This window comes from Cetorhinus maximus, chromosome 16 (assembly GCF_964194155.1).
Source record: "Cetorhinus maximus chromosome 16, sCetMax3.hap1.1, whole genome shotgun sequence".
NCBI lineage: Eukaryota > Metazoa > Chordata > Chondrichthyes > Lamniformes > Cetorhinidae > Cetorhinus > Cetorhinus maximus.
Genome location: NC_135894.1, coordinates 46,307,013 through 46,331,752, shown reverse-complemented (window position 1 = coordinate 46,331,752; position 24,740 = coordinate 46,307,013). Strand labels below are relative to the sequence as shown.

General features: G+C 42.8%; 1 protein-coding gene across 1 annotated transcript in view; it reads right to left on the bottom strand.

Annotated features, from left to right (window-relative positions):
- The window catches only part of LOC144691948 (cell surface glycoprotein CD200 receptor 1-B-like), a 65,622-nt gene extending 43,238 nt beyond the window's left edge, over nucleotides 1–22,384 (bottom strand). Inside the window, exons 1-2 of the mRNA XM_078560513.1 lie at nucleotides 22,245–22,384; nucleotides 8,780–9,100 (exon numbers count right to left, since the gene is read on the bottom strand). Of these exons, the coding sequence (XP_078416639.1) occupies nucleotides 8,780–9,100; nucleotides 22,245–22,317 (394 nt within the window). The 5' untranslated portion in view covers nucleotides 22,318–22,384. The remainder of the gene's footprint in view (nucleotides 1–8,779; nucleotides 9,101–22,244) is intronic.
- Nucleotides 22,385–24,740: the final 2,356 nt, after the last annotated feature.

The window sequence follows — 24,740 nt, the reverse complement described above, 5'->3', positions numbered from 1 at the left end:
TTTTTTGACAGATTCCCCTTCCTTAGTAAACACCAATACAAAGAGCTCATTAAGTATTCTAGCCTTGCTCTGTGATTTGTCCTTAATAGGACCCACTCCACTTCTTAACTTTTGCTTACTAGTTACATGCTGGTAGAAGAATTTGGAGTTCCCATTCTATTCTCAGACTGTCTCTTGGTCAGTCTTATTTTCCTCTTCACCTCCTCTCTCAACCATTGTACTTGATTTGGTTCTCACTTGAAGAATTCACCTGACATGCATCATTCCTGACAAATTTGCAATAGAGCTTTAAGTTGCTATCAGGAAAGTTCTGACACGTTTCAATAACTCCTTTTGCCACCAACACAAAAACATTGCAGAAAAGATCAGTTGTCAAGAAAAAGGGTAGTAACAATAATGTACTTTAACACCAAGAACCTACCTGAATTGAATTATAGAATCATAGGGCAGAATTTTTCATTTGGCGGGCGGGTGTGCGCCCGACCCCTTGAGCGCAAAATAATGCGCGTTGACATCGGCTGAGCATCAAGACGTCAACACACACTCTCATGATATTTTGCGCGCAGGCAACGGAGGTGCGCCTGCCATTAATTAAGAGACCAGTTAAGGCCTTTGACACACTAATTGTCAGCGATTTTGTGTACCCTGTGCGATTTATTTGAGCGTCGCATGGGAAAAAAGGACAGGCGGGCAGGCCACAATTTGCAAAAGCTCAGCCACAGGCGGGATAAGAAGGGTCAGCAGCATTGTCAATGTGAGCAAATGAGGAGTTTTGGAGATCATGTGCTGCTGGTTGCTTATGTGAACTGGACAGCTTAATCTTTCTTCAGAGCTGCATTCTGATCATTTCTAGGCTTCATTTCAGGACTCATTGCCGTCCGCCAGGCCCCTGGAGGATTCACACTGTGTGAGCCCTTCCAGGTATCAGACAGCCTTCCATAACCCTGGCAATAGGGATTGTGATCTCTGCTGGAAATACCTACTCTGAAGAGGAAGAGGGGGGCAGAAGGTAGAGGAGGCCAGGTACCCCAGTGCAGCTTCCAGGGGAGCGACCTGTGGGAGGAGAGTGTGCAGGCACAGGGGGGGCCAGGGCCAGCAGGAAATCCAAGGCGGAAGGGGCTGCAGAAGATGGCACTGTCCCACTGCCAGGGTTTAAAGGCAGTGATGCGGCTACCTTAGTATGTCCGAGGTGCAAGGCCGAAGGAGGCTCCACCTCTCCAGGGAGACCATTAACTCCATTTGTTAGAGGATCAGGCCTGAAACCAGCTCTGACTGTGTGGGTGGACACCCCATGCCAGTGGTGCTGAAGGTCACTGTGGCCCTCAACTTCTATGCCCCGGCTTTTTCCAGGGCTCAGTGGGGGATCTGTGTGGAGTCTTCCAATCAGCTGTCCGCAGTTGCGTCAAACTGGTGACAGACGCTCTGTTCAGGTGTGCATTGATATTCATTCATTTCCGCATGGACGAGGCCAGCAAGGCTGAGCGAGCCAGAGGCTTCGCAGCGATTGCTGGGTTCCCCTGCATCCAGGGTGCATCAACTGCACATATTGGCATCAAGGCGCCAGCGGGTGTCTTTGTCAACAGGAAGGGATTCCGCTCCATGAACGTGCAGATAGTCTGTGGGATACCGGGTGCCCCATCCATGCCAATGACCACCTGAGGTCATTGCCTGTGCATGGGCTTGCAGGTCTGAGTACATCCCCAGGGACACTGATTGTGTTCCTGGAGCAGCCTCTCCATGAGAGTCATCACTCTCTCCATGGATGAGGCATTGCGCGCGGCCATGAAGGTCAATACAGTGGTCATGGTCTGCAGGGACTCCTCCAAAATGGAGACTATGCCACGCATTCCCTCATGTATCTCCGCCAGATCCTCCTGCACACTCCACTGAACTTCCAACACCTGCTGCCTAATGGATGGGTCCAGAGGCCCATTATCAGCCATCAGCTGAGCATTGTCCTGGTCTCCAGCAGTCCTCCAACTGCCGGTGCCCTGGGCACACTCTGCCTCAGCCTGCACCTCAAGAGAGTGTGAAGTGCCCTCACTGCTGTGCACTGAGATACTAGACAGCGATCTAATGCCTACCGAGGCGCTGGTATCTGCGCTGGTACCTGCTAGACAGAGCGAGTGTGACATAGGTATGTGCTGAGCGTGGTGGTCCTCCAGGATAATGGGTGGCCCTTCTGGGTCCTCAGTGCGAACACCTGCTGGTGAACCTAAAAGGGAGAAGAGGAACATGTCATTAGTGAAAGTCATCAAACTGTCACTGTGTATGCCAGGCACCCTGGTAAGACAATGGAGATCTGCATCATGATGCCCTCATCTTTCGATTATCAATGGGGACCCCAGATTCGAGGCTCACGTCAATGAAGAGACTACAGTAGAATGGTTGCACTGTCCAAAATTCTCACCTCCATGCACTGCACTCTTACCTTCGCCTGACACCTCAGTCTCACCGTGGCCGGTTGATCAGGGTGCATGCTGCCCCTCGAGCTCCAGAGCCTCCTGCTCATACTGGAAGAGGATGAGTTGGTGTGGGGGTCCCCCACCAGTCTGCAACCTCTCAATATTGTTATGGGATGTCTTCTTCTGAAAGAACAGAGAAGCATTGATTAATCCACTATCTACTTGCAGCGCCATTGCAGCCTTGCCAACCCCACCTGAGGAGTTCCATGCATGCCACATCCAATTCGTGGCCCTCGACCCAGCAAGGCACTCAGTCCAAGCCACCGCTCACCCCCTTGACCAGTTCCGGCATCATTGCCAGGTACCTCTCAGACTCTAGCACCTCTGAACTCTAAGGGAGGATGGCCAGTCCTTAATTGTTCTTCACACTGACCCACGCCAACACGGTACTCACCCTTCCTGAGTGTAGCAGGTCATTGAAGCGCTTCCGGCACTGCATGCATGTACGCCTCACCACATCGTGGCCACTCAACCGGGATGCTACCTCCTTCCATGGCTTCTTGGTGAGGTGCGGTGTCTTCCTCCTCCTCCTGTCTCTGGGGGCAAGGGTGTCCCTCCTGGCAGCCACCTCCTCCGGGAGGACAGCGGGGCACTCATTGGAGAAACACGGGGCCGGCTGCCCCGCCGACCTCACCTCCTGCACCTGTTCTCTTTCATAGATCGAGCCATGTCGCTGCTGCAACTCCGATGCAGGCTGCTTTTGAATTGGACCCTAGGTCACCATTGGACCTGGCGGACAACATGCCTCCGGGTGCCCCTTCTCAGAGCTTCCCCAGCTGCCCTTCACACTGGGCAGGCCTTAATCACCTTCTGGCCCTGATCGTGGGCAGCTGTCGACTTCCCACTCGCCCCCGCCAAGCCCACCCACCAAGGGCAAAATTCTGCCCATTGAAAGGTTACAGCATAGAAGGAGGCCATTCAGCCCACTGTGTCTGTGCCACCTCTCTGCAAGAACAACTCAGTTTGTCCCACTCCTCCTGTGGTCCTACAGAGAGTAGGGAATGGTCCTAGATTACAACCTTACACATAAAGTAATTCATTGGCTGCAAAGCACTTGGGACATCTGTAGCTGTGAAAGGTGTATAAATGCAAATCTTTCTTTTTTTTCTTTATGGGAAAGGGTTCCTTAAAAGTATCAATTTTATAAAGATGCACAATAGGGGCTATTCCTACCTCATTACATAATGGGAGAATTAAATTACTGTCCGCTGAAATGTCAGTGTATGTCAGGTATCTGCCATCTCATTATTGGAACTGTTGTGTACTTCTAGCACTGGTACATCAAATACATTATTTTGCATCTTCACTCAAAAATGCAGTATAAAGTAAACGTTAATATAACTTTAATAATAATGTAAACTTTAGTATAACTATAAAACTAAATAAAGATAGGTGTGGGCAGAATGAGTTTTGATTCATTGGGCACTGGCACTAGTATTGGGATAGTGAGAGCTGTACCCTTGGTATGTATTTTTTGTGTATAGCATTCATAAAAAAACAAATAAATTGTCAGCACAAATAGAAATAAACATGTATGACCTGATAGCCATTACAAAGACATGGTTGCAAGGTGACCAAGGCTGGGGCCTGAATATTCAAGGGTACTTGACATTTCAGAAGGACAGAAAACTAGGAGAAGGTGGGAGGGTCAGTCTATTAATTAAGGATGACATTAGCACAACAGTGAGAGATGACCTTAGTTCTAAAGATCAAGATGTAGAATCAGTTTAAGTAGAGATAAGAAATAGCAAAGGTAAGAAGTCACTTGTGGGAATAATTCATAGGCACTCTAACAGTAGCTTCACTGTTGGATAGAATCTACAGAAAGAAATAATGGGGGCTTGTAAGGGAAGTACTGCAATAATCATGGGTGATATATATATATAGATTGGACAAATCAGATTGGCAAAGATGGTCTGGAAGATGAGTTTATATAACGTCTTAGGGACAATTTCTTATAGCAACATGTTCTAGAGCCAACCGGAGGTCAGTCTATTCTAGACATGGTGATGTGCAATGAGACGGGATTAATTAATTACCTCATAGTAAAGGAGCCTGTAGGTAGTAGTGAACATAACATGATCGAATTTTGTATCCAGTTCGAGGTGAGATGTGTGGGTCCAGGACTAGTGTTTTAAACTTAAATAAAGGCAAATAAATAAACAAAGGTATGAAGACAGGGCTGGCTAAAGTGAACTGGGAAATGAGGTTAAAGGGTAGAGATGCAATGGCCGCCAATTAAGGAGCTATTTCATAACACTCAACAAAGATACATTCCAGTGAGAAAGAAAGACTGTAGGGAAAGGACATACCATCCATGGCTAACTAAGAAAGTTAAGGATAGTATCAATTTGAAAGAAAAAGAATGGTGATAAATTAATAAGGAGGGAGAAATTAGAGTATGATTGAAAGCTAGCTAGAAATATAAAAACAGATAGTAAGAGTTTCTACAAGTATTTAAAAAGGAACAGAATAACTAAATTGAGTGTTAGTCCTATGGAGATTGTGTCTTGGCAATTAATAATGGAAAATAAATAAATGGTAGAAGTTTTGAAAATATATTTTATGTCTGTCTTCGCTATAGGAGACACAGGTGACATCCCAGAAATACTTGTAAGTCAAGGGGTGAAAAAGAGGGAAGAACTTAAAACAATTACAATCATCAGGGGAAAGGTACTGAGAAAACTATTAAAACCATAAGCTGAAAAGTCCCCAGGCCTGCACCCCAGGGTCTGAAAAGTAGTGGCTGCTGAGATAATAGATGCATTGGTTGTAATTTCCCAAAATTCTCTAGTTTCTAGAAAGGTTAGATTGGAAAATAACAAATGTAACCCCTCTATTCAAGAAAGGAGGGAGATAGAAAGAAGGAAAATACAGGTCAGTTAGCCTAACATCTGTGATAAGGAAAATACTAGAATAAATTATTAAGGGGGATATAGCAGGGGTCTTAGAAAATCTTAATGCAAACTGGCAGAGTCAATATCATTTTGACTGAGTTATTAGAGTTCTTTGAGAAAGTAACAAACAGCATGGATGAAGGGGAACCTGTAGATGTGGTGTACTTGGATTTCCAAAAGGCATTTGATAAGGTATCGCATCAAATGTTACTATACAAAAGAAGGGCACATGGTGTAGGGGTATCATATTGGCTTGGATAGAGGATTGGTTAGCTAACAGGTAACATAGAGTAGGGATAAATGGGTCATTATGGGTTGGAAAACTGTTACTAGGGGCGAGTGCTGGGGCCGCAACAATCTATATCAATGACTTGGATGGAGGGACTGAATGTTTGGTTGCCACATCTGCTGATGACATAAAGATAGATATGAGAGGAAGTTGTGAAGAGTCGACCCCTGACATCCATTACTCTGTTGACACAGCTGTTCCCCAGGGGAAAGCATTGTTTGATTGATAGCCCTTTCCCTCTGACCTATTCTGTCAATTGCGCAATGCTTATTTACTCATGATAAAGAGGGTTCAAGTGCTTGCAGTTTCTGTTACTGATATTTTAAAGAGTCCGGATGATTAACACTTCTATAGGGCTGTAGCAAAAGCATTTTTTATGAATGATTAGTTTTTAAGAGTGTTTTCGCACATGCCATTGTTACAACAGGGATCAGCAGTTCTATACAGTATATACTGGGTAAATGGGCATGGAGTGTCATAAGTTGGTATGAAGGGTATGAGGAGCCTTAGGATGGGTGGGGGCATGAGGTGGCATGGCTTGGCATGCACGAGACTTGGGGCGTGTGTGAGGGGTGAAAGGATGAGGGGGTAGGAGCTAGAGGCTGTTCTTTTTTAATTGCTTTTATTGTAACAGTGACAAAGTCCCAGAACACCAAGGCAGGCCTTTTAAACATCCCACCTCAACACTTGGCAACCCCAGTAGCTGCCTCCAAACGCTTTCTGGGGATGGTGAGCCTAACTCCAGTTAGCACCTGCCCTCCGCAGAATGAAAATCCCACCTTTGCAGGCACTTTCCCCCAAGGCAGGCACACTGAGCCAGGAAACTTCCTGCCTTGAAGATGAAAATCAAGCCCAAAGAGTCCATAGAGGGATTTAGATTAGGTTAAGAGAGTGGGCAAAATTTTGGCAGATGCAGTACTATGCAGGAAAATGTGAACTTGTCCACTTTGGTAATAAGAATAAAAAAGCAGTAGGTTACTTAAATGGAGAACGAGACTGCAGAACTCTTCAGTACATGGGAACCTGGGTGTCCAGGTACATAAATCACAAGAAGTTAGTATGCAGGTACAGCAAGTAATTAGAAAGGCAAGTGGAATGTTGTCATTTATCACAAGGGGAAGCGAGTATAAAAGAAAGGAAGTGATGCAACAGCTGTACGTGGTCTTGGATTTTCACTGAGTTGGGATAACATGGGAGCCCTTCAAATGTGGCAGACGAGTCCTGATTCCGGGATTCCTGACTGCATTCGCAGGCTGTCTGATTTTTTTGAATGCCTTTAAAGGGTATATCCTGGTTCTTGTCAAAAGCACACATCCAGCACTCCTGACCTGGTTGATTCCATTGTGGAGATAGGCCTCTCCTATACCACTGCAATTTTCATGGAGTTGGTTCAGGCCTTTAAAGAGCCGTAGTTCATGGTCCCCCAGAGGAGTTGTGAACCCTAGTCTTCATGAGGGGTCCTTTTCAAAAGTAAGTTCAAAAGGTCCCCTTCAAGCCTCTATGCCAAGTCTCACCCCATCCACTCCCCATGGGCCTCTCATGCCCTCAATGCCAAGTTATAGCATTTCCATGCCCAATGACCCACTATACACTGTATAGAACCAATGAAGCCCATAATGACAGGGGGTTGTGTTAAAAGAAAGCTTTATAAAAGTAATTTATTCACATCTTTCTACTTTAAAAAAACATTTCACTCGAAGGTAATAAAACTTTAAAATATCAATAACAAAAACTGCAACCATTTGAAACCACTTAATCATGTGCAAGTAAACAGTATAAAATTGACCACAGACATCAGAAAGCCTGAGCTGCCAATCAAGCAATGTTTTCTCTGGTTTACAACTGTTTCAACAGAAGTAATGGTTTTCTGGGCTCTCAGCCAAGCATACATAATGAGGGGCCATTGGGGTTGGGTGGAAGGGAAGAGCTTGGTATTGGGGATATGAGGGGCCCTGGAGGCGTGGATGGAAGAGCATAGCTTGGCAGTGGGAGAATGAGGGGCCATGGGGGTTGGGTGGAAGGGCAGAGCTTGACATTGGGCACTGGGGTGTGAGGTACCATAGGGAGTGGGTGGGAGTATGAGGTGGCATGGATTGGGCATGGGGAGTGTGTGGGGGCATTAACACTGTGAGGGGTGAGGGTTGGAGGGCCTTCGAGTTTTTATTTTAACACAGTGCTGAGGCGGGCCTTTTAAACAGCCCACTTCCTCACCCGGCAGCCCCTGTGGCTGTCTCTGAACTTCCTCCTGGGTCAGCTGGCCTGACTCCAACCTGCACCCATCCCCCGGCAATGAAGATCCCGCCTTTCCGGGCACTTTCCTCTGAGGTGGGCAGGCCAAGTTGAGAATTCTCCCGAATCCCGCTACCCTCCTCAAGGATGAAAATCCTGGCTTGCACCTGGAGTACTATGTACAGTTTTGGTCTCCTTACTTAAGAAAGGATATTATTGCTTTAGAAGCAGTTCAGAGAACATTCACTTGACTAATCCCTGGGATGAAGGGTTATTTTATGAGGAAAGATTGGATAGGTTAGGCCTGCATCCGTTGGAGTTTAGATGAATGAAAGGTGATTTTATTGAAACATATAAGATCCTGAGGGGGATTGACAGGGTGGATGCTGAAAGAGTGTTTCCCCTTGTGGGAACTAGGGGACACTGATTTAAAATAAGGGCTCTCCCATTTAAGACAGAGATTAGTTTTTTTTTCTCTCAGAGATTTGTTAGTCTGTGAAATTCTCTTCCCTAAAGACCAGTGGAGGCCGGGTCATTGAATATTTTTAAAGCTTAATTAGATAGATTCTTGATTAACAAGGGAGTCAAAGGTTATAGGGGGTAGACTGGAAAGTAGAGTTGAGGCCACAGGTCAGCCCTGATGGCAGAGCAGGCTTGCAGGGCAGAATGGCCTAATCCTGCTCCTAATTCTTGTGCTCTTGTGTATTACAGGAGTCTTTAGTCTCAATCTTAAACCATGTAAATATCTTCAAATCATTAATAATATCCTTCCAATGCAAAAGTACTTTTAATATATATTTAAATCAATACACAAAGCTTTGTAATTTTAAGTGATAAATTTGAAGTTTGCCAGAAAGAGGGTTTCACTAGTTCTGAGGAGAGTTTGATAGTAATCTTACCTATCACAAACAAAGAAAAGTGGACTCGAAAAATTCCTCTGATAGCTATAATTTCACATGTATAATTTCCTTCATCAGTCAGGTCTACAGGCTGTATCTGAAGAAAAGTTGTATTATAAGATGAAACTGTTAGTCTGTCATCTTTGGAGGATTTATGCAACCCATAATCAACATTGTAGGATGCGATGTCTTGGGTTGCATTCACTGTTGATCGACTCCATTTGACCAGTCTAATTTCTTTAGAGGGCTGATTAATGAAACAGTTTAAATTGATCTTGTTGCCCAGGATGCTGGTTACATGTGTAGCATGAACTCCATTTTCTGCAAAGACAAAGCAGAAGTTGCACATGAATAAGGAGCAATGTTTGCAAATATTGAAATAGCATCAAAGGTAAATTAGCTTGAACCTTAGACTAGGAAAAAATAACCTTCAAGTGGCAAAGTAAAGATTTTTGATACAAATTTTATTTATTATTATTCAAAATATGATATTCACAAACACCATAATATCACAGGTGAGTTTTATTTAGTGGATATGTAAAGATTAGTAATCTATTCTTATTACTGCTAAGGACACAGAAGGTGACAATTCAATACAAATTGTAAACCGTTTGTTCAAAAGAACAGGTTTTAGGAATTTTCTTACATCATTATGGGACTTTACACCACATAACAAATTATAAATAACAGGGGAAAATTCACATTAATAGAAGTAAGTGAGCAGAGAGTTTCAAACAAATGTACAAATGCTTCCAGAAAGCATTATAAACCAATTTGGGTATGAACTCAAAGTCCACTTTATCATCAGTACCCTATTAACTCATTATCATCCATTATTGTACATGCAATCTTTCAGATAGCAGGAACCCATGGGTTTAGCAAATATATATATAATTGCACCTGCTTTCATCAGCAGTCTGGCAGTTTAAGTGGCATGCTCTCATTGCTGAGGTATGAAGCTATCACTGCAGATAAGAAGGAAAATGATACATCCTAACTTAATTGATAAATTGCTAAATAGTAACAATTTAACTAAATGTAAAATATGGATGTATTGGACGTCATAGATTGTTTAAACAATATTGATTCAAAATGAAATGTATTCATGCGACAGAAGACAATATATCAGCACCCTGTTGGGTATTGCTTCTTATCCAGCAAATAGACTTAAACAAATAATGTACAAATTTGGGAGAATATTATGTTGGGTCTATTTGTTGAATAAATAATGTATCCAATGAAGTACTGATTTATTTTCTGTCTATATTAAGATTCTTGTTGGCTTTGAGAAATTTATTTTTTTGTGATGTGTCATTGGAAGCAGCTTGAATGGTTGTCAAAATTTCTGCTGTCCGTAAATGAAACATGGTACACAAAAATATGAATAACTGGAGGCTTTTTGTGTGATGCGCAATTGCTGATAAGCTTTGAAGATAGTGTGAGCTGAAGCAGACTTGTGCTATACTTTTTCTTTGCTTTTGGAAGCAGAAAATGGTCCCAGGTGCAATATTAGCATGAGGTTTGAAATGTTGCACCACACTGGAGTGCGATGACATCTTTTTTTTTCACACAGTAATTTCCATATCAATTGCAAAACGCTAAATTAAACAATCTACACTACAAATTGTGTTCTTTTGCCAAGATTTTGCTTAAATCTTTTTTTAAAGTGAAGGCAAAGTCTAATTCAGTACAACAATAATCCATTTTCTGTGTATCTCAAAGTTGGTAAAGACCAAACTTTCATGCACAGATGCATTTTGGTGGAGCTGTTTCAAGAAAAGCAAGTCAGATTCATGTTTTGAGAAATCTAACTCTGTGGTTCAAATTAAATCATTTTCAATTTTAGAATATTTCCTGTTTTGTCTGAATGCCAGATTACACAGTTTGTATGTTAACTATGAAGTAAACATCTACCTACACAACTTTATTCTTCTCCACCTTCATCATTACTAAATGACGTATTTTAATATGGGACTAAACAGCAATAATAAATATATATTGTGCTTTTCTATCACAAACAGATTCAGTTCAAAACTGTAAATACAAAATTAATAGGGAAGCTTTATAACTCCACTATACATAGAATCATAGGACCATGAAATGGTTACAGCACAGAAGGAGGCTATGGGCTTGTCGGCTGTGCCAGCTCTCTACAAGAGTAACTCACCTAGTTTCACTCCCCCGCCTTTTCCCCACAGTTTTCAATTACAATTTTTTTCTCTTCAGGTAATTATCCAGGAGCTATAAATCGGAAGTATCAACCTTGTTTTATTTTTACAGATGCATTCCATTCCAAGACAAGCAGATACACACGCCACAAGATCTTAATGGCAGATATGTAATACGGAACTTTCATTGTATCCATCAACTACTTCTTAAGGTGAGAAAAAATAATCTGGAAGAGAACTCTCCTCTTCAGAGCTGAGTTCTAATGGGGGTGAGCGCTTCTGTCAGACCCCCAAGATCTACTCTCATCTCCAAACCAGTGTCATTCCATAAGCACAGTGGAATTCCAATAGGTGTCCCACCATTAAGAGACAACTCACCAGTGTAAGGGCGGAGGATCCTGGTGGCGCAGCATCAAGGATGCCAACACCATACCAGAAGATGTGAGAAGGGGACTAAAAGGGCAGAAACACTGCAAAGATGGTAACAACTCTTCTACTGAAGACCTTTAAGAGAAATAGAAGACTTCAGCTGGCAAATGCTGAGCCCAATGTTGTGGGAATAGGCTGCAGAAAGCTCCCCTGACTCGCTCTGTGACAGCAGATCCCTTATCATCTTACCAAAATCTTACATGACTTCTCCACAAAGTAGGCCACCTCCATTTGTCATTTGCATTCTGCCCTTTAGCAACATTATTGGGAAAGCATTCACATCTACATTGATGAGGTAAACCCAGCTCTATCTTACCATATCCTTTATCTAGTAGCATGGGAATATTTACATCCACTGAGGGGGCAAACGAGTGTTGGTTTACTATCACATTAAAAAATCAGCACCTCCAACAGTACAGCACTCACTGAGTACAGCAATGAAATGGCAGTTTAGATATGTTTTTGTGAAACTAATGGTGGAGCAATGCAAACTGGCTAACAGCTTGTGGCAATCCTCTATTTACAGGGTATATCTTCTTTGCTACAAGTTGTGGACGATTTGCACATTAATAATGGTGGGCATCAATCACACAGCGTTAACTTTTCAGAAATTTCTGGCCCATGATATATGTGGGAAAAATATGTCAGCACAGGCCTCCTGGCCAGTTACATGGAAACAGGAAAAGATCCAAAAGAGCAAGAAAAATGATTTAGAAAGAACCTCAAAAAGCCTGCCAATAATCCTACTACAGGGCTACTAATACAGGGCATAAACATCAAGGAGTTTCAGGGGAGATCTCAGAATATGCAGAGTAATTTATTACTGACAGATGCATCTGATACCAGTAGAAAACACAACTGAAATATTAGATAATAAGCTAATTACATGAGCCTAGTGGATTAGTGGCTTAGCGGATTCTTCCAGTTGCTTACATCCACTTTACTCCGCTACATGTGTGTAATGGGTTTGAAATTCTGCACTAAAGGTTCAGCTTAGTGGTTTCTTTTTGTGAATTAAGACGGCACAATATTAATAAAACTGGGTACTCAGGTTTTAGCATGGCATAAATTAAGAACATTTAAATGAGTAGAAGAATTTGTACTAGCTTTCTAGATTGCTAGTATTAATACATTCTAAGGCCCTAATTTATAAATTTATAATGTACTCACCTTCTAACAGTGTTGATGCCATACTTTTTCATTTTCATCTTTTCCCCCTTCCTCCCTGCCCCTAGATGCAGATTGCTGTGGGCTAAAGTTGCACAGTGAAAGTTACCCTTGGGTACCTTACCTAAGTTTGATTTGTGTAGGTTTGAATAATGCAGGTTGGCAAGTTTTTCAACTAAGCAAATCATCACAATGAGGCCAATCCACCCCTCATCGATCATTTCCACCCGCACACTTTCCTGCCCAATCCATAGGAATTGTGAGAACTGTACCTCAGTTGGTAGCACCTTTGCCTCTGAGACATAAGTCCTGAGTTCATGTTCCCTCGAGGGTTTGAGCACAAACACCTATGCTAACACTCCAGTGTCATACTGAGGGAAATGTTGTCTTTGGGATAAGATGTCAAATTGAGGCAGCACCTGCCGGCTTATATGAATATATAATTTCCATGGTGTTATTTTTAAGAAGAGGAGTTATCTCTAGTGTTCTGGCCAATATTTATCTCTCAATCAACTTCACAAAAATTACATTGCTGTTTGTGACATTTTGCTGTGTACAAACTGTCAGCTGTGTTTCCTGCATTCCAACAGTAACTACACTTCAAAGGTACTTCATTGGCTGGAAAGCACTTAAGATGTCCGTTGGTTGTGAAAAGTGATAAGTTTTTCTCTTATGAGTGCGAAAACTAATAGTGGCACTCATACAGCCTGTGGGATGAGATCAATTATTTAACCACAGACCAGGAATCAAACCTGGGTTCTTATTGCCCATTTATCTTACCTCTATCAAATAAATTAATAGGGAAAGTACACATGGGCCAGGATCTAATGAGTTAACAGCACAAATAGAGATAAATAGGTACGATTTGGTGGAGATTACTGAGACGTGGTTACAGGGAGAACAAGTTTGGGAGTTGAATATCCAAGGGCACTCAGTGTTTCGGAAGGATAGGCAGGAAGAAAATGGAGGTGGTATAGCTTTGTTAGTAAAGGAAGAGATCAGTGCTATAGTGAGGAATGATATAGGCACTGGAGAGCAAGATGTAGATGCAGTCTGGGTAGAAATCAGAAATAGCAGGGAAAGAAGTCCCTGGTGGGAGTAATCAATAGGTTCCCAAACAGTAGTTCAGCAGTAGGGCACAGTATAAACCAGGAAATACTGGGAGCATGTAAGAAAGGCACGGCAATAATCATGGGCGATTTTAATATTCATATAGACTGGATTAATCAAATTGGTAAGAGTAGCCTCGAGGGAGAGTTCATAGAGTGTATTAGAGATTGTTTCTTGGAGCAATATATTGTGGAACCAACCAGGGAGCAGGCTATTCTGGATTTGGTTTTGTGTAATGAGATGGGATTAATTAATGATCTCATAGTAAAGGCTCCTCTAGGGAAGAGTGATCATAGCATGCTAGAATTTTAAGTTCAGTTTGAGAGCGAGAAACTTGAGTCCCAAACTAGTGTTCTGGAGTTAAAAAAAGGTAACTACATAGGCATGAGGGCAGATTTGGCCCTAGTGGACTGGGCAGGAAGATTAGAAGGTCGGACTGTTGATGAACAGTGGCAGATATTTAAGGAGATATTCAATTCCTCCCAAGTAAAATATATTCCAAAGAGGAAGAATGATGGTAAGAGAGGGAAAAAGCATCCATGGCTAAGCATGGAAGTTAAAGATAACATAAAGGCAAAAACTAAGGCATACTAAATTGCAAAGGTCAGTGGCAGGGTGGAAGATTGGGAAACTTTTAAAGATCAACAAAGGGTTACTAAAAAAAAAATAAAAAGTGCAAAGGTAAATTATGAAAGAAAACTAGTGCAAAATGTAAAAACTGATAGCAAAAAGCTTCTACAAGTATATAAAAGGAAAGAGAGTAGCTAAAATAAATGTTGGTCGCTTGGAGGATGAGACTGGGGAGTTAATAGTGGGGAACACAGAAATGGCAGAGACGCTTAATCATCTCATAGTAAAGGCTCCTTTAGGAAACCCATGGTATGTTGCCTGCCCGGTGCCAGGGTGAGGGACATCTCTGACCAGCTTGAAAGGATTTTGGAGAGGAGGGGGAAGATCCAGTTGTTGTGGTCCACTGTCGAGACAAATAACATAGGTAAGACTAGGAAAGAGGACCTGTTTGGGGATTACCAGGAACTAGGAACTAAATTAAAGAACAGGTTCTCAAGGGTTATAATCTCCGGATTACTATCCGAGCCACGTGAAAATTGGCATAGGGAGGGATGAGAGAATAAGAGAAGTAAACACGTGGCTAAAGAAGTGGTGCAGGAAAGAGGGGTTCCATTTCATGGGGCACTGGCATCAGTATTGGAACAGGAGGGATCTGTACCGTTGGGACGGTCTCCACCTGAACTGATCCGGGACCAACGTTCTAGCGAAGAGGGTAAATAGGGTGGTCAACAGGACTTTAAACTAGAAAGTGGGAGGGAAGTGAAGGGTAAAACTCCAAGAAGTATGACTAATGGGAAACAAAGCAGCAGGTTAGCATGTGGAGGGGTGGATTCAACTTCATGGAAAATTATGAAAAAACTGAAAAGAAAGGAGAGCCCAGGAGAGGCTATTAAAGTCTCCAGAACACAAAATAGGACAAAGTGTTTGGAAAGGGCTAGGAATCTTACTTCAAACACATCAGATAAAGGGACGACAATGAGAAGGGGGACAGGAAATACAGGACTGAAGGTGCTGTATCTGAATGTACACAGTATATGAAATAAGGTAAATGAGCTTGTGACACAGATTGAAATTGGCAGGTATGATGTGGTGGGCATCGCGGAGACATGGCTGCTGGGGGTTCAGGACTGGGAGCTAAATATCCAAGGATATACATCCTATTGAAAAGATAGGCAGGTTGGCAGAGGGGGTGGGGTTGCTTTGTTAGTAAGAAATGAAATTAAATCGATAGCAAGAAACAACGTAGGGTCAGATGATGTAGAATCTGTGTGGGTAGAGTTGAGGAACCACAAAGGTTAAAAAACCATAATGGGAGTTATGTAGAGGCCTCTGAACAGTAGTCAGGATGTGGGGCACAAGATACACCAGGAGATAGAAAAGGCGTGTAAAAAAGGCAAGCTTACAGTGATCATGGGGGATTTCAATATGCAGGTAGACTGGGAAAATCAGGTTGGTAGTGGATCCCAAGAAAATGAATTTGTGGAATGTCTACAAGATGGCCTTTTGGAGCAGCTTGTGGTGGAGCCCACTAGGGAACAGGCAATTCTAGATTTAGTGATGTGTTATGAGGCAGATTTGATAAGGGGGCTTAAGGTGAAGGAACCCTTAGGAGGAAGTGACCATAATATGATAGAATTTACCCTGCAATTTGAGAGGAAAAAGCTGGAACCATATGTAACGATATTACAGTTGAATAAAGGCAAATACAGAGGCATGAGGGAGGAGCTGGCCAGAATTGACTGGGAGATGAGCCTAGCAGGAAAGACAGTGGAACAGCAATGGCAGGAGTTTCTGGGAGTAATTTGGGAGACACAGCAAAAATTCATCCCCAGGAAGAAGAAGCATACTAAAGGGAGGACGAGGCAATCATGGCTGACAAGGGAAGTCAGGGACAGCATAAAAGCTGAAGAGAAAGCATACAATGCGGTGAAGAGCCAGGGGATTGGGAAGCCTACAAAGACCAACAGAGGACAGCTAAAAAATAAATAAGGAGGGAAAAGATTAAATATGAGCTAGCCAGTAATATAAAAGAAAATTGCAAAAGTATTTTTTAGATATATAAAGGGTAAGAGAGAAGCAAAAGTGGACATTGGGCTGCTGGAAAATAACGCTGGAGAAGTAATAATGGGGAACAAAGAAATGGCAGAGGAACTGAATAGGTACTTTGCGTCAGTCTTCATGGAGAAAGACATGAGTAACGTCCCCAAAATTCAAGAGAGTCGGGGGGGCAGAGGTGAGTATGGTGGCCATTACCAAGGAGAAGGTGCTAGGAAAACTGAAAGGTCTGAAGGTGGATAAATCTCCTGGACCAGATGGATTACACCCCAGAGTTCTGAAGGAGATAGCTGAAGAGATAGTGGAGGCGTTAGTGGTGATCTTTCAGGAATCACTGGAGTCAAGGAGGGTTCTAGAGGACTGGAAAATCGCTAATGTAATCCCCCCTGTTTAAGAAGGGCGTGAGGCAAAAGACAGGAAATTACAGGCCGATTAGCCTGACCTCGGTCATTTCTAAGATTTTAGAGTCCATTATTAAGGATGAGAATTCAGAATACTTGGAAGTGCATGGTAAAATAGGGCAAAGTCAGCATGGTTTCATCAAGGGGAGGTCATGCCTGACAACTCTGTTAGAATTCTTTGAGGAGGTAACGAGCAGGTTAGACAAAGGAGAGCCAATGGATGTTATCTACTTGGACTTCCAGAAGGCCTTTGACAAGGTGCCGCACAGGAGGCTGCTCAGTAAGATAAGAGCCCATGCTGTTAGAGACAAGGTACTAGACTGGATAGAAGATTGGCTGTCTGGCAGGAGGCAGAGAGTGGGGTTAAGGGGGTCCTTCTCAAGATGGCGGCTGGTGACTAGTGGAGTTCCTCAAGGGTCAGTGTTGGGACCACAACTTTTCACTTTATACATTAACGATCTAGATGAAGGAACTGAGGGCATTCTGGCTAAGTTTGCAAATGATACAAAAATAGGTGGAGGGACAGGTAGTACTGAGGAGGTGGGGAGGCTGCAGGAGGATTTAGACAGGTTGGGAGAATGGGCAAAGAAGTGGCAGATGGAATACAACGTGGGGAAGTGTGAGGTCATGCACTTTGGTAGGAAGAATAGAGGCATAGACTATTTTCTAAATGGGGAGAGAATTCAGAAATCTGGAGTGCAAAGGGACTTGGGAGTCCTAGTCCAGGATTCTCTTAAGGTTAACTTGTAGGTTGAGTCGATAGTTAGGAAGGCAAATGCAATGTTGGCATTTATTTCGAGAGGACTAGAATATAAAAGCAGGGATGTGCTGCTGAGGCTTTATAAGGCTCTGGTCAGACCACATTTAGAATATTGTGAGCAATTTTGGGCCCCGTATCTCAGGAAGGATGTGCTGGCCCTGGAGACGGTCCAGAGGAGGTTCACGAGAATGATCCCAGGAGTGAAAGGCTTAACATATGAGGAACATTTGAGGACTCTGGGTCTATACTTGATGGAGTTTAGAAGGATGAGGGGGGATCTGATTGAAACTTACAGAATACTGAAAGGCCTGGATAGAGTGGACGTGGGGAAGATGCTTCCATTAGTAGGAGAGACTAGGACCCGAGGGCACAGCCTCAGAGTAAAGGGAAGACCTTTTAGAACAGAGATGAGAACAAACTTCTTTAGCCAGAGAGTGGTGAACCTATGGAATTTATTGCCACAGAAGGCCTTGGAGGCCAGGTCATTGAGTGTATTTAAGACCGAGATAGATAGGTTCTTGATTGGTAAGGGGATCAAAGGTTACGGGGAGAAGGTGGGAGATTGGGGTTGAGAAACTTATCAGCTATGATTGAATGGCAGAGCAGACTCGATGGGCCGAATGGCCTAATTTCTGCTCCTATGTCTTATGGTCTTAATATTTTGTCTCAGTTTTCACGGTGGAGGACACTAGTACCACCCCAATAGTAACAGGTAGTGCAGAGGGTATAGAGAAGGAGGAACTTAGAACAATCACCATCACTAGAGAAAAAGTACTGAGCAAACTATTGGGATTAAAGAGTGACATCTCCCCAGGACCTGCTAGCCTACATCCCAGGGTCTTAAAGGAAGTGGCAGCAGAGATAGTGGATGCATTGGCCATAATATTCCAAAATTCCCTGGATTCTGGAAAGGTTACAGTGAATTGGAAAAATGCTAATATAATGTCCTTATTCAAAAAGGGGGGGGAGGCAAAAAGTAGGGAACTATAGACCAGTTAGTTTAACGTCTGTCATTGGAAAATTGTTGGAATCCATTATTAAGGAAGTAGTAATGGGGCATTTGGAAAGTCAAAATGCAATCCATCAGAGTCCGCATGGTTTTATAAAGAGTAAATCATGTTTGACTAATTTGCTAGAGTTCTTTGAAGATGTGACAAGCAAAGTGGATAATGGGGATCCTGTAGATGTAGTATATCTGGACTTCCAGAAGGCCTTTGATAAGGTGCTGCACAAAAGATTAATACACAAGATAAGATCACACGGAGTTCAGGGTAATATATTAGCTTGCATAGAGGATTGGCTAACCTACAGGAAACAGAGTCGGGATAAATGGGTCTTTTTCTGGATGGAAAGCTGTAACTAGTGGGGTGCCACAGGGTTCAGTCCTTGGGCCCCAAATATTTACAATCTATATTAATGACTTGAATTCAGGGATAGAAGGTATTATAACTAAATTTGCAGATGACACCAAAATAGGTGGGAAAGTAAGTTGCAATGAAGAAATAAGGAATTTACAAATAGATATGGACAGGTTAGGTGAATGGGCCAAAACTTGGCAGATGGAGTTTAATGTGGATAAGTGTGAGGTTATCCATTTTAGTCGGAAGAATAAAAAGGTGACTTATTATTTAAATGGAGAGAAACTTCAGAATGCTTCAGTGCAGAGGGGTCTGGGTATCCTCATGTATGAATTGTTGAAAGCTAGTATGCAGGTACAGCAGGTAATAAGGAAGGCAAATGGAATTTTGACATTTATTGCAAAAGGAATAGAGTATAAAAATAGGGAAGTGTTGCTGCAACTGTACAAGGCATTGGTGATGCTGCACCTGGAGCACTGTGCACAGTTTTCATCCCCTTACTTGAGGAAGGATGTAGTTGCATTGGAGGCGGTTCAGAGGAGGTTCACTAGATTGATTCCAGAGATGCGGGGCTTGTCTTATGAGGAGAGATTGAGCAGTTTAGGCCTCTGCTCGCTGGAGTTTAGAAGGATGAGAGGAGATCTAATTGAGGTATATAAGATGCTAAAGAGGATAGACAAAGTAGATGTGGAGCAGATGTTTCCCCTTCTGGGGCATTCTAGAATGAAAGGCCATAGTTTTAGGCTAAGGGGTGGTAGATTTAAATCAGAGATGAGGAAGAATTACTTTTCTCAAAGGGTCGTGAATCTGTGGAATTCATTTCCTCAGAGTGCAGTGGGTGCTGGGATGTTGAATAAATTTAAGGAGGAGAAAGACAGATTTTTAATTAGTAATGGGTTGAAAGGTTATGGGGAGAGGGCGAGAAATGGGAGTTGAGGCCGAAATGAGATCAGCCATGATCGTAATGAATGGCAGGGCAGGCTCGAGGAGTTGGATTGCCTATTCCTGCTCCTAGTTCTTATGTTCTTAACGAACTAATTAATTTCATATTTACGCTACCTGTCCAACCTAACAGTTGGCAGGCAGGCAAAAAGGCGAAGCTGCCTTCATGTTTTTTAGGAAACCTCATCCACGAGTGCTATTACAACTTGAATAAAAACTTTCTTTGAAAAATGAAAACTTGTCCAATCTCATGTGACACAGTCACCTGAGGGAACATGTTTCATTGCTTTTTTACTGTAATTACTTATTTTTTTAACAATCGCTTCAATCTCCCTGAGGTAGCTCCGTACCTCAGGCAGATTGAAGCGCTCTTTCGCATGCATGCACTAAAGAGCGCTGGACCCGACTCTCCCTCCTGCACCCGCCTGCACAGGTAGCGCTCAGCGCTACCACTCGCGTTCCACACTGGGTAGGCCTTAATTGGCCCGCCCACATGAAATCGCGGTGCGGAGATGATCGTAGGTGGTGGTCGACTCTGCGACCGACCCTGCACACTCCCACTGTGCCTGCCCGACCAATGATAAATCCTGGCCTTGCTAGTTATTGCATGTTTACATGTACTTTTTCTGCTCTCTGTAATTTATCTTACCCATTGTTAGGGGGAAATAAAGGGATACAGTAAGAACTTATTGAAGGGAATCAATACTTAAAATATCCAAGCACGCAAAACCTGTTTGCGTAAGCGGTTAACAGTTAAAGGCCAGGCTGGACAGAAAGAAATCTGAACATTGTACATTCTCAGGACTTGTGAGTATCAGCAAGGCCACACTGGACAAAGAAGAATGCAAATATGATAGATTGGGTGTTTTTGGAGTCAGACTGGAGCCTTAGGTTGAAAAACAACTAAGATTGAGCCTGTTTACAGCAGATAGGGAAAGAACAGACGGTCCTAGTTTAGATAGGAGGGAAGGTCTCTGCCTGGGTGAGAAACAAATAGGGACATACGGTGCATGTACTTGTTACCAGACTTGTCTGTTTAATGTAAACCTATATGTTGACATGATCAAAATCTGGAAACTGTTCTTGTACGTGACCAATAATGCATAAATATGATGAACACTTGTAGTTTAGCAGTGTACTGTCTCAAGCTGCATTGAGATGGTTCTTCCCTTGCAATTGCTCGAATAAAATGATCGTGACCTGTACCTGAGCATCCTGTGGTCCATTTGTCAAAGTGACCACAACGCCATGCTGATGTACTTTTTGTTGCTGGGGTTGTTAGAGGTCTGCTGAAGGTGGTAAATTGGTAAATTATGCTGATGTTGCTGGACTTTTCATGAAGTTGAGACTGGTAGAGTCCTGCTTAAGTTAACTGATTGTTGCTGAGGTTGGTAGAGTTAGACCGAAGGTACCAGAAGGAAAAAAACAGTAAAAGCTGGGAAATAAGAAAACTGGCCTGAACTGGCATTGTATACCTTAAAATGGAACATCAGTAAAAACTGGGAAATAAGAGCACTGGTCCAAACTGTTTTTCCCTTCTGGGCGCACAACTGAGGTTAGCAAACTCTCACCGAGGTTGGTAGATATGCTGAAGTTAATACTCTTCATTGGGGTTGGTAAACTGTCACTGATTTTGGCACAGTTATACTGAAGTTAGTAGGTTGTCACTGAGGCTTGTAAAGTATCACTACTGTTTATAAAGTGTCTCTAGTGTTGGTACAGTGTCACAGGAGCTGATAGAGAGCTTATGAGACAAATGTTGTTTAAGGTTACACCAGTCCATTACTAATGAGTTGAGTCGAACATGACCAAGTTGCAGACCCCTGGTTGAAAATATCTACTCTAGAATTTCCAAACCAATATGATATCAGGCAGGAAATAACCCCTAAATTGGACTGCCAGGATCCAATGCCTTCTCATTTTTGAACAGACAAAATGGCTACAAAAAGAAACAGGTCAACGGCAGAATCATAACTTAATCTTGGGTGCATAAATTGAATTGTTTGACAAAGCATTTAAGGCAAGAAGTATTACTTTTAAAATAAATAACGTTATTAAATGTATGAAAAGTCACTTCTAAAATATTTAAAGGCTTTAGAGCTAGGTCTGACTTGCAGAAATCAAACCATTTTATGTATGATTACGAAACTGATCAAATTCAATCGTCAACCCATCAAGTGAACAAGCGTGTTTTTTTAAAAATGCACTAAAGCATGGAAAATTGTACATTTTTTAGCAGAAAAATTCAAAAATGTGAAATGTTTCAACACAGGACCTTAAAAGTCTGAATTCAGGATCTTAACAGGCTATTTACGAATGACAAGGATTAGCTAACAGTTCTTCTGTCACATAAGCCTTTGAAATTAAGACTCAGAAAATTTTGTGAATTAGTTAGCTTTGAAAGGAATAGTTATGTATGTAATCAGCATTATTTCAACGGAAGCAGTTATAAAACAGCTTAAACTTAAAATAGAAAATTTTGAAAAAGGTAAAAAGATACTGTACCAAACCAACAGGCAGTTACGAAGAAAGACACAATGATAGTAGCTTTCATATTGGTATCCTTCAAGCCATTCATTTCTGCATAAACAACATATTTTGCTAGCCACCGTCTCTGCAAACAGTTTCCTTGATTTCAAATGTTTGCAATTGTCTGCATTCAAACAAGATACAAAGCCTTTGCAGTCAGCAAGATATGCATTTTACGTAGATAACTTCCTCTTGTGATAAATTAATGTAATATGCTGTTCCTACGCATCAAACACTGCGCAGAGAAAACCTCATCATGAAAGATATGAGATTAAAAGTTCCAGGATGAGAAAAGAAAATATTAGAATTAAACCATCAGGAGCTAAGAATCACCCTGGACTGGTTCTGGGAGAATTGAATGTCTACTTAAAGGACAGTGCAAGGTATATCTGTGAAGTGTGTTTTCAGTTTTACCAAAAGGAGAAAGAGAATGTTACGGTTTATAGTTTGAAGCATTGCTTGCCTAGAAAGGTAGTGCTTAATTATGAGTGTTTTTAGCCACTTGTTACAGTAGAAGTCTTAAAATGCGAAATCTTGTCATTCAGCTATTGACCAGAAGTTTGAATTTATTTTTAAAAGTTATCGGTCTCTTTGGAGATCATTACAGGGGTGAAGGAGGGGGTGAACATTTTGGGGGTGAGGCTGTGGAGGTTGACAGGTCTACCTAAACACAATGCAAGTCAATGAACTGAAAACAGACCTTAAGGGGCATGTCTTCAGTTCATGATGGAAAAGGGGCCATGGCTTTGCTGGAATTATACGCGACACTTCTGACTCTGATTTTTGCTGGATTCAAACTGGAGCTAAAACTGGGAGGTACAGGGCACCAACATAAAATAGTAAGTGGGCAGATTAAATCACAGTCAGTAGTGGTGTATTTGCTCTACTCTTGACTGTGAGATCTGGGCCATGGAATTTCATGTCAAATCAGCCCCAGAAAGTGAAACAGGGAGAACAAGAGATTTGATTAAGACACAGAAAGAACAGTTAAAAAAAAAAGTTTGGGTGCAATTGTCCCAGATTTGCGGTAGCAGACAAGAAAAAGGACATTTTACCCGCTGGCCCCAATGGTGGGTTTTCACGACGTATCATCCCAACCCCGTCTCATTAATCATACATTCCAGGGAAACATGGTGGGTGTAATAATTCTAAATTAAACACTTCTTACTGTTATGGGGATCTTGTGACTGTACAGACGAATCAGCCCTAAACGTAGGGAACGGAGCTTTTTAGCCTTGGTCTTGGAACAAGCATGTAGCATCATCTGGAGTCTGTAAATAAAGTTTACTGTTTCTTACAAGAAACCCATACTGCACTCCACATTTATTACCCCACTGTCACCCCACTGGGCACCACATTTCAAGTTCGGCCCTTTTCTTCACAGCTCTCCACAGATGTCTCCCTCCAGCAGCACCGCCGCACCCTTTTTCAAAGCTGCGCGTGCCCCCAGTTTCATTTTATTCTTCGCCTCATCCGTCGCCTCAACAAGAAACTTTTTCTCTTTCTCTCAAGTGCTAAGGAACGCAAGCTCCAACAACTCATCGACACCAACACCCATCTGGGACCCTCCACCCCTGCTTGTCCCTCCGTCCCACCCCATCTTCCAATCCCAGCCCCAGCCGCGTATTCACTATACCCCCTGACCTTCCCCTCTCCGATGCTGAACGTTCAGTGCTCAGCAAAGGACTTAGTTTCATACCCTTACGCCCTCATCTCAATGAATTTCGGGCTCGGCATGATGCTGAACTCTTCTTCCGCCGTCTTCGTCTCCGTGCTCACTTCTTTGGGCAGGAGTCCTCTCCCCATTCAACGGATCCTTTTACCCACCTCCAATATTCTCCCTCCACCTGGACCCCTCCCTCTGGATTCTTACCTTCTCTTGATCTTTTCATTGAGAACTGTCGGCGTGACATTAGCCGTCTCAATTTCTCTGCTCCTCTCACCCATTCCAATCTGTCTCTCTCTGAACTCACTGCACTCCGTTCTCTTAGGTCCAACCCCAACATTGTCATCAAACCCGCTGACAAGGGTGGTACTGTTGTTGTCTGGCGCATTGACCTCTACCTCGCGGAGGCTGAGCGTCAACTCGCAGACACTTCCTCCTACCTCTCCCTGGACCATGACCCCACCACAGAACATCAAGCCATTGTTTCCAGGACTGTCACTGACCTCATCTCCTCTGGAGATCTTCCTCCCACAGCTTCCAACTTGATAGTCACCCAACCTCGGACGGCCCGCTTCTACCTCCTACCCAAAATCCACAAACAGAACTGTCCTGGCAGACCGATCATGTCATCCTGTTCCTGCCCCACGGAACTCATTTCTCGTTATCTTGACTCCCTTCTCTCTCCCCTTGTCCAGTCCCTTCCCACCTACATCCGTGATTCCTCTGACACCTTACGTCACATCAACAATTTCCAGTTCCCTGGCCCCAACTGCTTCCTCTTCACCATGGATGTCCAATCCCTCTAC